Source organism: Calonectris borealis, chromosome W (genome assembly GCF_964195595.1).
Source record: "Calonectris borealis chromosome W, bCalBor7.hap1.2, whole genome shotgun sequence".
Classification (NCBI taxonomy): domain Eukaryota; kingdom Metazoa; phylum Chordata; class Aves; order Procellariiformes; family Procellariidae; genus Calonectris; species Calonectris borealis.
Genome location: NC_134351.1, coordinates 16,083,027 through 16,095,198, shown reverse-complemented (window position 1 = coordinate 16,095,198; position 12,172 = coordinate 16,083,027). Strand labels below are relative to the sequence as shown.

General features: G+C 41.7%; 1 protein-coding gene across 1 annotated transcript in view; it reads right to left on the bottom strand.

Annotated features, from left to right (window-relative positions):
* LOC142075120 (kinesin-like protein KIF2A) overlaps window positions 1-12,172 on the bottom strand; it is a 79,584-nt gene that overhangs the window by 27,573 nt on the left and 39,839 nt on the right. Inside the window, exons 9-11 of the mRNA XM_075136147.1 lie at window positions 3,753-3,915; window positions 622-712; window positions 416-479 (exon numbers count right to left, since the gene is read on the bottom strand). Coding sequence (XP_074992248.1) covers window positions 416-479; window positions 622-712; window positions 3,753-3,915 — 318 coding nt within the window. The remainder of the gene's footprint in view (window positions 1-415; window positions 480-621; window positions 713-3,752; window positions 3,916-12,172) is intronic.

Below are 12,172 nucleotides of genomic sequence, written 5' to 3'. Positions count from 1 at the left end.
GAATACATTTCCAAAATAAAAAGAAACCTAGTTATGTATTTTCATTTAGTGAAGACTCATTAATGCATAACAGTCTATTTTACAGCATCTCTCATATTTTGCAAGTGTAACAGATAGGGTCAGTCAATCAAGTAAAAACCATTGCAGTTTAAACTGCCACAGTACATTGGAAGATGCAAAGACCCCAAAATTGTAAACTCAATTAATCATCAGTTATATTTCTTATGTTTTTGAAGTTATTTTTATATATATTTACTTTACTGTGTAAAGACTACACACCTAGGAACTATTTTTTATGTTACCAAAGCTCCACTGTAATGCAAAATATGTAGACCCTTATGTTTGTACGACAGGGAGTAGAAATGTATTGACCTCAACTAATTTGCAAAAAGCCAACAGAACAATAAAGTCTCACCTGCAAGTGCATATATTCCTTTAGAACAATCTTGGTTCTTTCCTGAAAAGTCACCACCCATAGTCTAAATTAAAAAACCAAAAAAGACCAAAAATACACTATAAAGATCACAGAACTGTAACTTACATATTTGTTACTTATTAGAATTTATCGAAGTGTATCGTACATAAAGAAGTGTATTGCTGACATGTAGAAGAAATACTTACATGGGTTTTTCCACTGCCTGTTTGTCCATATGCAAAACAAGTGGCCATTCCCCTTTCAAATATGGTCTCCACCAACGGTCGAGCTGTAAACCTTAAATGCAAAAACCAACAGTACTTAAGAAACTTAATTACTTTAAGATGCCACGCTACCACAAGGACACTATAAATTTTAAGGCCAGAAGTGACAAAACTGGTTCTGTACTTTGAGAGGCCAAAGGACATTTCCACGTTAATTCCTGAACTAAAGAGGCTACCAGCTCTAAGGCATTAAAATATCCTAAACAATTAAACAAAAGCTACAAGGTGTTTCCCATTTATTTTACAACAATATTATCCTCCTTCAAACTCTGAGAAAAAAAAAATTCCTTGTTTTAATGATACAACATGGCACAGCTTACTACATGGAGTTTGGAGCTCCCTAAAGAAGACAGCATTAGAAGATATGGAAGTAGGACAGTGCAGCAGATAAATACTTAGATTTTGCCAATACAAAAATTCCACTATAGTTTTGTTTTTGGGTTTTTCTTCCCCTAAATCAGCTTCCAAGATTAAGTTTAGAAGACAGGTGGCCAAAACAACATTGCACGTCTTAATATTTTGAGAACACAGTTACGCTGAGAAAATGCTCAAGAAAATGTATACCCAAGCTCATCAGAATGGAAAAATCCAGTTATCCCTTAAGTATTATTTGATAGGTCAAAAATATTCTCCAAAGTATCATTTTTATATTTTAGAGAATTAATTTTTACTTTAAAAAAATGTAGTTATTGCTCCTACTTCAGCTGCTTATCACCATTACTTCATTAAAAACTCCAAAAGCAAAGGGTAACTTTATGGAGGGTTACCTCCACTAGGTGATGGAGGTAAGATTCTCTCTGCAACAGTCTCTCTTTCTAAGCTTTTTCCAGCTGTTTACACATAAAGTATGTTTAGTGACAGAAACAAGAATGATTGTTTACAGAAACACTGAGGTGTTACAACCTCCTTTCATTCCACTTTGGAACAAACACAAGATCACTTACAAAAATAATATGGATAAGACCAAGCCATTCAGCAACCAAGGGTTATGCAAAAATCTAAGTTTAACTGAATCATCAATTTTCATCAAAAATGTACCAGATGATTACTGATCAGCCTTAGTCTTTCTTTTTTTGCTTCCTCCAAACATATACTTCTTTTGTCCTCAAGAGGATATTCCCATATTTCGGTGTTTGTTCTTTTTATATTTAAAATACAAATTTCAAGAAACCTATCCACCTAAGAAGCACATTCCATTATCTCTGTTTAATTGAGTTTGAAATTATTTATTTTGCTGATTTATAAAAAAGGGACTTAATTATATGTATTTTAAAATAAGGCAAAATACAAACATATCTAGAAAAGTTTTTGTAAAGCATTATACAACTCCAAATGGTACCACGCCAAAACAGTCCAACTTTCTTTCTAGTAGAACCTTTATTTGCAATCTTGATTCTTCAGAAATATAAACTCTGATTCTCCTTTAAAATTCAAAAGGCATACCCATTCACACTAGTGCATGTTTTTTAATACTAAAGAAAACTTGTAACTCAGTGTTGCAGCTCATGGATTCAAAAATACTTAAAATACAGCTTAAGCAAAATAATAATAAAAAAAATGAGAGTAGTACATTTCTTAAGAATGTTTTTCAGTACAGAAATATAGTGAGCAATTTTAGCATACTGAAGAAAACTGGAGTAACTTGTCATACTTTTTTTTTTCCCCCACTGTGACCCTGATAGTTCTGGTGAGAGCAGATGACAATACCTATCTTCCTCTTAATTGTGTTATTACAGGAGGCCTTGAAGCAGATTATCCTTCACGTAATAATCATTATTGTGCCATATGAGGGAGAAGGAAAAAGCCTGTACTGCTACACAGACTAGAGATTTACTGTTTCAGTATGAATACAAGCATCTTTCAATATTTTCCCATATTACTATTAATTTATTATGTAACTAATAAAAATTGTCCAGAAGAAACTCAGTACAAAAACATAACAACATTGTATGTCAAAAACAGCCCTCACATTTAAACACTATGCTCACAAAGACAAATAACAGGAAGGAGGGAGATTACAAGAACTGGTTGTTAAGCAGGAGGAAAACTATTGCAAGAGGCACATCTCACCAGCTAGATCACTCTCCCACAGCTCTTCAGTATCAAGTAAGAAAAGATGCTACCAGTAGACAATCGTTAGAGACAGAAATTTCCAAGGGCACAGCTTTGCTGTTTAGAAGTCGTTCATTAGTGTAAACTAACAGACTAAAAAGATTTTACTTTGCTACCCTTCTCTTCTTACTTATATCAAGCATAAGACACAAGTTTTCATTTTCAAGGCCTTTTAATAATTATTTTACTATGAATTTTCTCTTATCCACCGACAGGATGTTAGCATCTAACATCAATCAGGATACGATGCCAACTTTCATTTCCTAGTTGTTGGATTAAAAACAAGAATTAAGATATTTCTCTGTCACTACTCCTTAAGGCTATGGGAAGCACTTTCTAAGCATAAGGAAAATTATCTTCATCAAATTCCTTTCTAATACCAATATTCCTCGCAAAAATCTTCACAATATTTAGACTGCGTACCAAGATTATGACCTGTCATGGTGTCTAACCTTGCCTGCTACTGTATCTAATCCATTTAGCGACTTGTACAAGGTAAACAGCTACTTCTAAACAAGTTTTTAAAAGCGCTGTGTGCATTATTCTGTTCCAACTTGGGAAGTGAAACAGAAGAATAAAGGAGAAAATGGAGATCCAAATACCTTGGGGCTCACTCTCTCTCTTTGTACTCTTTCCTCACCCTCTCCTGATTTGTTTGCTTCCTGAGGAGGCAATACAGGCTAGAGTCTGGAAAGGCAGGGCTTGGAGGAGGACTGAGAGCAGGACTGAGGTCAACAGAAGTGGAGATGATATTTCAGATGAAAAATTCAGGATAAACAGTGCTAAAACAAAAGTAAACAGGCAAAAGAATGGAGGTAGCAATATACATATCTGATAACACAAAGAAAAGAAGTAAAGTCCATGATCAAGGTAAGCCCACAGTTATTGACATGGGAGAGACATGAGAAAAAAGATTCACAAAAAAAAGCATATACACATACCTGTAAACCATTTCATTAGGAGCCGTGTCATCAAAGGCATAATCAAAACGAAAAGTTTGGTTTTCTAGGTACCTTGTTAAATCCACCTTTTGTTTTGGTTCATGTACCATCACAACATCTTTACTAGGAATTGTTATTACATCGAGGTCTTTCATTAAAGTTTCTATAAAATAAATGAAATATATATATTTAAATAGCAACACATCACTATTTTTTACATTTTTTCATTGTTTACACTCTTATAACATCTCAGATAACACAGGTCCTCCAAGTAACAACACTGCAATGGCCTTGGGCTTCTCATACCTAGATAGTAATCTGCTAAGTACGAGATTTCATTTTGGAAGTCTAGTCATCCTATCCTACCAAGTGCTAGAAAGTAAAGAGAGGTTGTACAAAGTTGATTAGAAAAACTAAGATCGTTAATTATAGCACTATCATTATAGCTTCATTTTAAAATCTTGTCTTTTTATTTTCCCTAAATCCTTAAAGTTATAGTCATATGTTCACAGCTTTCAAAAAGAAAAAAAATAGTTTTCATTCTACACAGACATTTTCATTTGTGTATTCCTCCTGGAATCTAAAGTATACATCTTTAATATAGAATTTCTCTAAAGTAAAATCCTTTCTAAAAATTATCCTGTAAGCAAAAAAAGCTGAAAATGCTAATGATGCTTCCTATCACTGGGAATGAACAAAAGCCACCTAGATGTGATTTCAATAGTGAGTTCCCAGGTTATAATTACTACACAGCACTACAATTTATTGCTAATTGTTGTATGAGATATGACTCAGCAAAACAGAGAACCCAGTGATCCATGACATGCACAAAAATAAAGATACTTTCTGTGTACGGTCAGGATCACTAATGAGTCCTACTTGGATTTCTATGTAAAATTTCTTAAGGCATGCAGTTTAAGAATTTGATGTGGCTTTATGCCACAACTTATCATCAGTTAACATACTGATCAAACAGTACAATGGTTACCAATGCATGACATTACACACCAACAGAAATATGCATCCAAGTCACTATATAATCAATTTTTCAACTGCACTGCAATAAAATAAAATGCAATTATTCTGCAGTAATCACAGAGAAGAAATAAGGAATAGTGGTGAAAAGATATATATAAAGGTCAATTCTTTGCAGCAAAAGCTTTTTAGTTAAAGCAGTCAAAAGCTGTTATTTCTTAAACGATTGTTTGGAGTAAGACCTTTACCTGCTCCCAGCTATTTGTTATGACAACCTGTATTCCTTGCTGACGAAAATTTGAAATAGTGTCTCTGAAACCCACCACACAATTATATAATTTCTCAATTATAAATATATGTCACTGAAATAAAATCTTAAAATGTCAATGCGAAGACCTACTTCCTGCAAAGTTGTCGTGGTTTAATCTAGCAGGAAGCCAAATACCACGCAGCCGCTCACTCACTCCCCCCGCTCCCCCAGTGGGACGGGGAGAGAATCAGAAGGGTAAGAGTGAGAAAAACTCATGGGTTAAGATAAAGACAGTTTAATAGAACAGAAAAAGGGAAAATAATAATAATAATAAATAATGATAGAATATACAAAATGAGTGATGCACAATGCAATTGCTCACCACCCGCGCTGACCGATAACCAAGTAGCGATCGGTACTTCCTGGATCACGCCTACCGTTCATATACTGAGCATGACGTCACATGGTATGGAATACCCCATTAGCCAGCTGGGCTGGCTGTCCTGATTATGTTCCCTCCCATCTTGTGTACCTAGCTCAGTCAGTAAGCATGGGAGCTGTCCTTGGACTAGGAGGGCACTTACCAAAAACTGAAAACATCAGTGTGTTATCAACATTCTCCTCATACTAAATCCAAAACACAGCACTAAGAAGAAATTTAACCCTATCCCAGCCGAAACCAGGACAGTATCCACCCCTTATTCTATACCATTTATGTCGTGCTTAGGTCTCACATCTTTTTTAATACATTTCAATTCACCACCACTATCTTTCTTTTTATATATACACATATATATATATGCACGCACAGATATCATTCCCTTGGTCTATGGACTATCCCTTTAAAATGTCCATTGAGTTCATTTAGTCCACGACATTGGGCTCCATCTGTCATAACAGTCTTTCAGGGCCGGAGAGATGGTGTGTGGTGTTGGGCTGTTGCATCCTGAAGCCAGTTCTCATTTCGGTACTGCTGCGCTTGTCCAGTTCTATCATCGTTGCACTTTGCTCGGTTTCATCGGAGTTAGTTCATTCTTCATTAATCTGGGTGATTTTCACTGCAATACCATTGATAGCAACCATAGAAATAATGATATAAAACATCATATGACAACTGACATCATAAAATTCAGTTCATTGGCTATTTTCACCCAAAATCAAATCCCCTTGAGGTACACACCGGACTTCCCCATCCTTTCGCATTACCCACCAAGTGCACCCAGGTCCCTGAGCAAAAGCAATCCCACGGATGGGTTTTCCCTTGCCAGAGGCAGGAGTAACCCAGACTGTCTTCCCCAGCATATTTCTTATGTGCACAACAGGGACTTTATCCCCCTCTACAGTACATAAGAGTCTTGATTGGGCAGGGCCAGCTCGATTAAGAGACCCCCTAGTGTTGACTAATGAGGTGGCTTTTCCTAAATGTGTGTCCCAATGCTTGAATGTCCCACCACACATTGCTCTCAGTGTAGTCTTTAGCAGCCCGTTGTATCGTTCGATTTTCCCAGAGGCTGGTGCATGGTAGGGGATGTGATATACCCACTCAATGCCATGCTCTTTGGCCCAGGTGTCTATGAGGGTGTTTCGGAAATGAGTCCCACTGTCTGACTCAATTCTTTCTGGGGTGCCATGTCGCCACAGGACTTGTTTTTCAAGGCCCAGGACGGTGTTCCGGGCAGTGGCATGGGGCACAGGGTATATTTCTAGCCAGCCGGTGGTTGCTTCCACCATGGTGAGCACATGGCGCTTGCCGTGGCGGGTTTCTGGGAGTGTGATATAATCAATCTGCCAGGCCTCCCCATATTTGTATTTCAACCATCGTCCTCCATACCAAAGAGGCCTTACTCGCTTGGCTTGTTTGATTGCAGCGCACGTTTCACATTCCTGGATAACCTGTGCAATAGCGTCCATGGTCAAGTCCACCCCTCGATCACGAGCCCATCTATATGTTGCATCTCTTCCTTGATGGCCTGAGGTGTCATGGGCCCACCAAGCTATAAATAATTCACCCTTATGTTGCCAGTCCAGATCCACCTGAGCTACTTCAATCTTAGCAGCCTGGTCGACCTGCTGGTTGTTTTGATGTTCCTCAGTGGCCCGACTCTTGGGTACGTGAGCATCTATGTGACGTACTTTTACAACCAGGTTCTCTACTCGGGCAGCAATATCTTGCCAGAACGCGGCAGCCCATATGGGTTTACCTCTGCGCTGCCAGTTGGTCTGCTTCCACTGCTGCAGCCACCCCCACAGGGCATTTGCCACCATCCATGAGTCAGTATAGAGATAAAGTGCTGGCCATTTTTCTCATTCAGCAATATCCAAGGCCAGCTGGATGGCTTCTACCTCTGCAAACTGACTCGATTCACCTTCTCCTTCAGCAGTTTCTGCGACTTGTTGTGTAGGACTCCATACAGCAGCTTTCCACCTCCGATGCTTTCCCACAAGGCGACAGGACCCATCAGTGAACAGGGCATATTGCTTCTCGTTTTCTGGTAGTTTGTTATACAGTGGGGCCTCTTCAGCACGTGTCACCTCCTCCTCTGGGGATATTCCAAAATCTTTGCCTTCTGGCCAGTTCGTGATCACTTCCAAGATTCCTGGGCGACTGGGGTTTCCTATTCGGGCCCCTTGTGTGATCAGTGCGACCCACTTACTCCACGTAGCATCGGTTGCATGATGTGTAGGGGGGACCCTCCCTTTGAACATCCAGCCCAGCACCGGCAGTCGGGGTGCCAGGAGGAGCTGTGCTTCAGTACCAACCAGTTCCGAAGCAGCTTGAACCCCTTATGTTGCCAATACCTCCTTCTCAGTTGGAGTGTAGCGGGCCTCGGATCCTCTGTATCTCCGACTCCAGAACCCTAAAGGTCGACCTCGAGTCTCCCCTGGTGCTTTCTGTCAGGGGCTCCAGGTAGGGCCGTTCTCCCCGGCTGTGGTGTAGAGCACATTCCTTACATCTTGTCCTGCCCAGACTGGCCCAAGGGCTACTGCATGAACTATCTCCTGTTTCATTTGTTCAAAGGCTTGTTGTTGCTCAGGGCCCCATTTGAAGTTGTTCTTCTTCCTGGTCACTTGATAGAGAGGGCTTACAATCAGGCTGTAATTTGGAATATGCATTCTCCAAAAGCCAACAACGCCTAAGAAAGCTTGTGCTTCCTTTTTTGCTAGTTGGTGGGGACATGGCTGTTATTTTGTTGATCACATCCATTGGGATCTGATGATGTCCATCTTGCCATTTTATTCCTAAAAACTGGATCTCCTGTGCAGGTCCCTTGACCTTACTTTTTTTTATGGCAAAACCAGCCTTCAGAAGGATTTGGACTATTCTCTCCCCTTTCTCAAAAACTTCTTCTGCTGTGTTGCCTCATACAATGATGTCATCAATGTATTGCAGGTGTTCTGGAGCCTCACCCTGTTCCAGTGCGGTGTGGATCAGTCCATGGCAAATGGTAGGGCTGTGTTTCCACCCCTGGGGCAGTCGGTTCCAGGTGTACTGGACGCCCCTCCAAGTGAAAGCAAACTGTGGCCTGCACTCTGCCGCCAGAGGGATTGAGAAGAATGCATTAGCGATATCCATTGTGGCGTACCATTTGGCTGCCTTTGATTCCAGTTCGTATTGAAGTTCTAGCATGTCCGGCACGGCAGCACTCAGTGGCGGCGTGACTTTGTTCAGGCCACGGTAGTCTACTGTTAGTCTCCACTCTCCATTGGACTTTCACACTGGCCATATGGGACTGTTAAAGGGTGAGCGAGTCTTGCTGATCACTCCTTGGCTCTCCAGTTGACGAATCAGCTCATGGATGGGGATCAGGGAATCTCGGTTGGTGTGATATTGTCGCCGGTGCACTGTTGTGGTAGCGATTGGTACCTGCTGTTCTTCAACCTTCAGCAACCCCACAACAGAAGGATCCTCCGAGAGACCAGGCAAGGTGGACAGCTGTTTAGTTTCCTCCGTCTCCAGGGCAGCTATACCAAAAGCCCACCGGTACCCTTTTGGGTCCCTGAAATACCCTCTCCTGAGGTAGTCTATGCCAAGGATGCACGGAGCCTCTGGGCCAGTCACAATGGGGTGCTTCTGCCACTCATTCCTGGTTAGGCTCACTTCGGCCTCCAATACAGTTAACTCTTGGGATCCCCCTGTCACTCCAGAAATACAAATGGGTTCTGCCCCTTTATAGCTTGATGGCATCAGGGTACACTGTGCACCGGTGTCTACGAGAGCCTTATACTCCTGTGGGTCTAATGTGCCAGGCCATTGAATCCACACAGTCCAGTAAACCCAGTTGTCCCTTTCCTCCAGGTGGCCGGAGGCAGGGCCCCTCTAGTTCTGGTCATAGTATCCGTTTCTCTCTTCTTGCAAACATGAGTTAAGAATTCCTTCGTTACAATCCAAATTAAGATCAGCCCTTCTACTCTGTCTGGGGAACTGTTCACTGGAAACTGGACCGTCGTGAGACAGGTTTTTCCTGAAAACTGGAGCAGCATTTTTCCTGGGAGAACCCCCTTGTGTCATTGTTTTTCCTTGCAACTCACGTACCCGTGCCTCTAGGGTCAAGGTAGGTTTTCCATCCCACTGCCTCATGTCCTCTTCGTGGTCACGCAGGTAAAACCACAGGGTGCCCCGGGGTGTGTACCCACTATATCTTCTCTCTTGAGCAGAGGGATGCTTACTCCTAATGGCTGAGACACTGGCCCGTGCAGGTGGGGAGTAGGACATATCCTCTTTGAGTTGCTGGACCTCCCGGGACAGTTTCTCCACAGCTGAGACAAGGGAGAAGACAGTTTCTTCATATTCCCGGAGATTGCTAACCACGACATCCACCGTTGGTGCTTCTTCCTCTTTCCAGCACAGTACTGCCAACGAACTGGCATATGACGCTGGTGCGCTCCGTACTATTTTCCGCCACATGGGTCGCGTGCACTGGACTTCATCTGGATCTTTGGGTGTTTGGTCATCGTCCAGGTCACTATAAACTACCTCCAGCACGCCTAGTTCTCTCAGGTACTGGATACCTCTCTCCATAGTGGTCCACTTGCCTAGGCGATATATAACATCTTCCTTGAAGGGATACCTTTCCTTCACGCCTGACAGCAGTCGCCTCCAGAGGCTGAGGGCCTGTGCCCCTTTTCCAATTGCTTTGTCAATGCCCCCTTCCCTAGCAAGGGATCCCAGCTGTTTGGCTTCCTTCCCCTCTAATTCCAGGCTACTGGCCCCATTATCCCAGCATCGGAGCAGCCAGGTAACAATATGCTCGCCTGGACGACGGCTGAAATCTTTCCGCATATCTCGCAGCTCACTCAGGGATAGGGATCGGGTGGTTTCCGTCTCGTTTATGAGTTCTTCCTCTTCCTCCTGCCCTCCTCGTGATGGCCCTGCTCTTCCACCATCCCTTGCTAAACGACCTGACCTCCGCTTCCAAGATTTCCTCTTCTGTACAGGGGCAACGGATACCAGAAAGGATTGGTCCTCTGGTTCAGCTGTAGTGCCTGTTGCTGGGGTTTGGGTAGCTGCAGTGCTTGTCATGGGGGTTGGAGTAACTGTAGTGACTGTTGCCGGAGTTTGAGTGGCTGCAGTGCCTGTCGCAGGGGTTGGAGAAGCTACAGTGACTGTTGCCGGGGTTTGAGTAGCCACAGGGGTTGTCGTGGGGGTTGGAGTAGCCGCAGTGCCTGTCGTGGGGTTTTGAGTAGCCACCGTGTCTGTTGCCGGGGTTGATCTCCCGCTGCCCGCCACCCCCGGGACTCTCCGCTCCACCCGCCCCGACGAGGCACCGCCATTTGCCCTCCCTCTTTTCTTGTTCTTGAGGGTTGATCTCTGGACAGTATTCCTGAATAGTTGTTTAACCCTAAACAAGGCCTGAACAACATTCAGGAGACATAGCAATATGAACATGCTTGTTTGAACATCCCAAGGATATTCAAAATTCTCAGGGAATATTGTGGACATCTTCGTGAAGAGGATAGAAGAAAAAGGAGTTTCTGATGATATGGAAGGGAAGATGAACAAGTGGGAGAAAGTGTCCCATCCTGTCTCGCCCTTAAATTCATTCTCTGAGGAGAAAAAAGTGCAATTACTAATAATTTCTAAGAGGTGGTTCCCGATGTACAGAAATGACAGCAGTGCCGAGTACAGATACCAGATTAGACTTACGACCAATGATTTTTATCACCTCATAAAACAGCAGCGAAATGATAATCTTGGCCCAGTTCTGAATAATGATAAACAGCACAAAAGGGAAAATATACTGCAAGCAAGGTATTACATGACCCAACATTGAGAGCCAGCCCCACAACTTTGACAGCCAATAAATCAACATTGTGACCAATCTTTCTTTTTTTTTTTTTTTAATGCTGAATGTCCTTGACTAGCAAGGTACTTAGCAACAACTGAAAACATCAGTGTGTTATCAACATTCTTCTCATACTAAATCCTAAACACAGCACTAAGAATAAATTTAACCCTATCCCAGCCGAAACCAGGTCAGAAGAATGTTGATAACACACTGATGTTTTCAGTTGTTGCTAAGTACCCTCCTAGTCCAAGGACAGCTCCCATGCCTACTGACTGAACTAGGTACACAAGATGGGAGGGAACATAATCAGGACAAAAGTCAATCCACAGAATGATTGGTGCTGAGAACACCTGAAGACTTTGGTGATAATTCTGTATCTGTGAGACTGACAGAAATTGATTTGTACACTTGATTTCTATTAAATTATTTGAACATCTTACAGAATTTCAAAATACAGAACATGAAAGGGGAAAGATAATATTTTTGACACATTGTTATTGCAATAATAAAGGAAAAACTATTTATATTTTTTCTCTTCAGGGGAGTACACACTAATATCTTTGATTCCTTTATACTCTTCAATTTTAAAACGTGACATGAGAAATATTGTTTCTTATGAACTTTCAAAATTAAAGTGCATGTTCTCAGAAGACTGTATTATGTGGGTACTAAATTATCTCTATGGTTCCTCCCCAGCGTTATTTCATTAATATCTTGTTATTATAGCTTATTCTTAAAAATGCAAAATAACTTCAATGCCAACCTCATTTTTACTTAGACACTCATCTTCCCACCAACACCTCAGAACTATTTTTTTAATAGCTCCAAACCACTAATACCCAAGATATGCAACTTGCACAGAATCAAATCCCACTTCTGAATACCAACTCATGCCTCATGAGAACTTG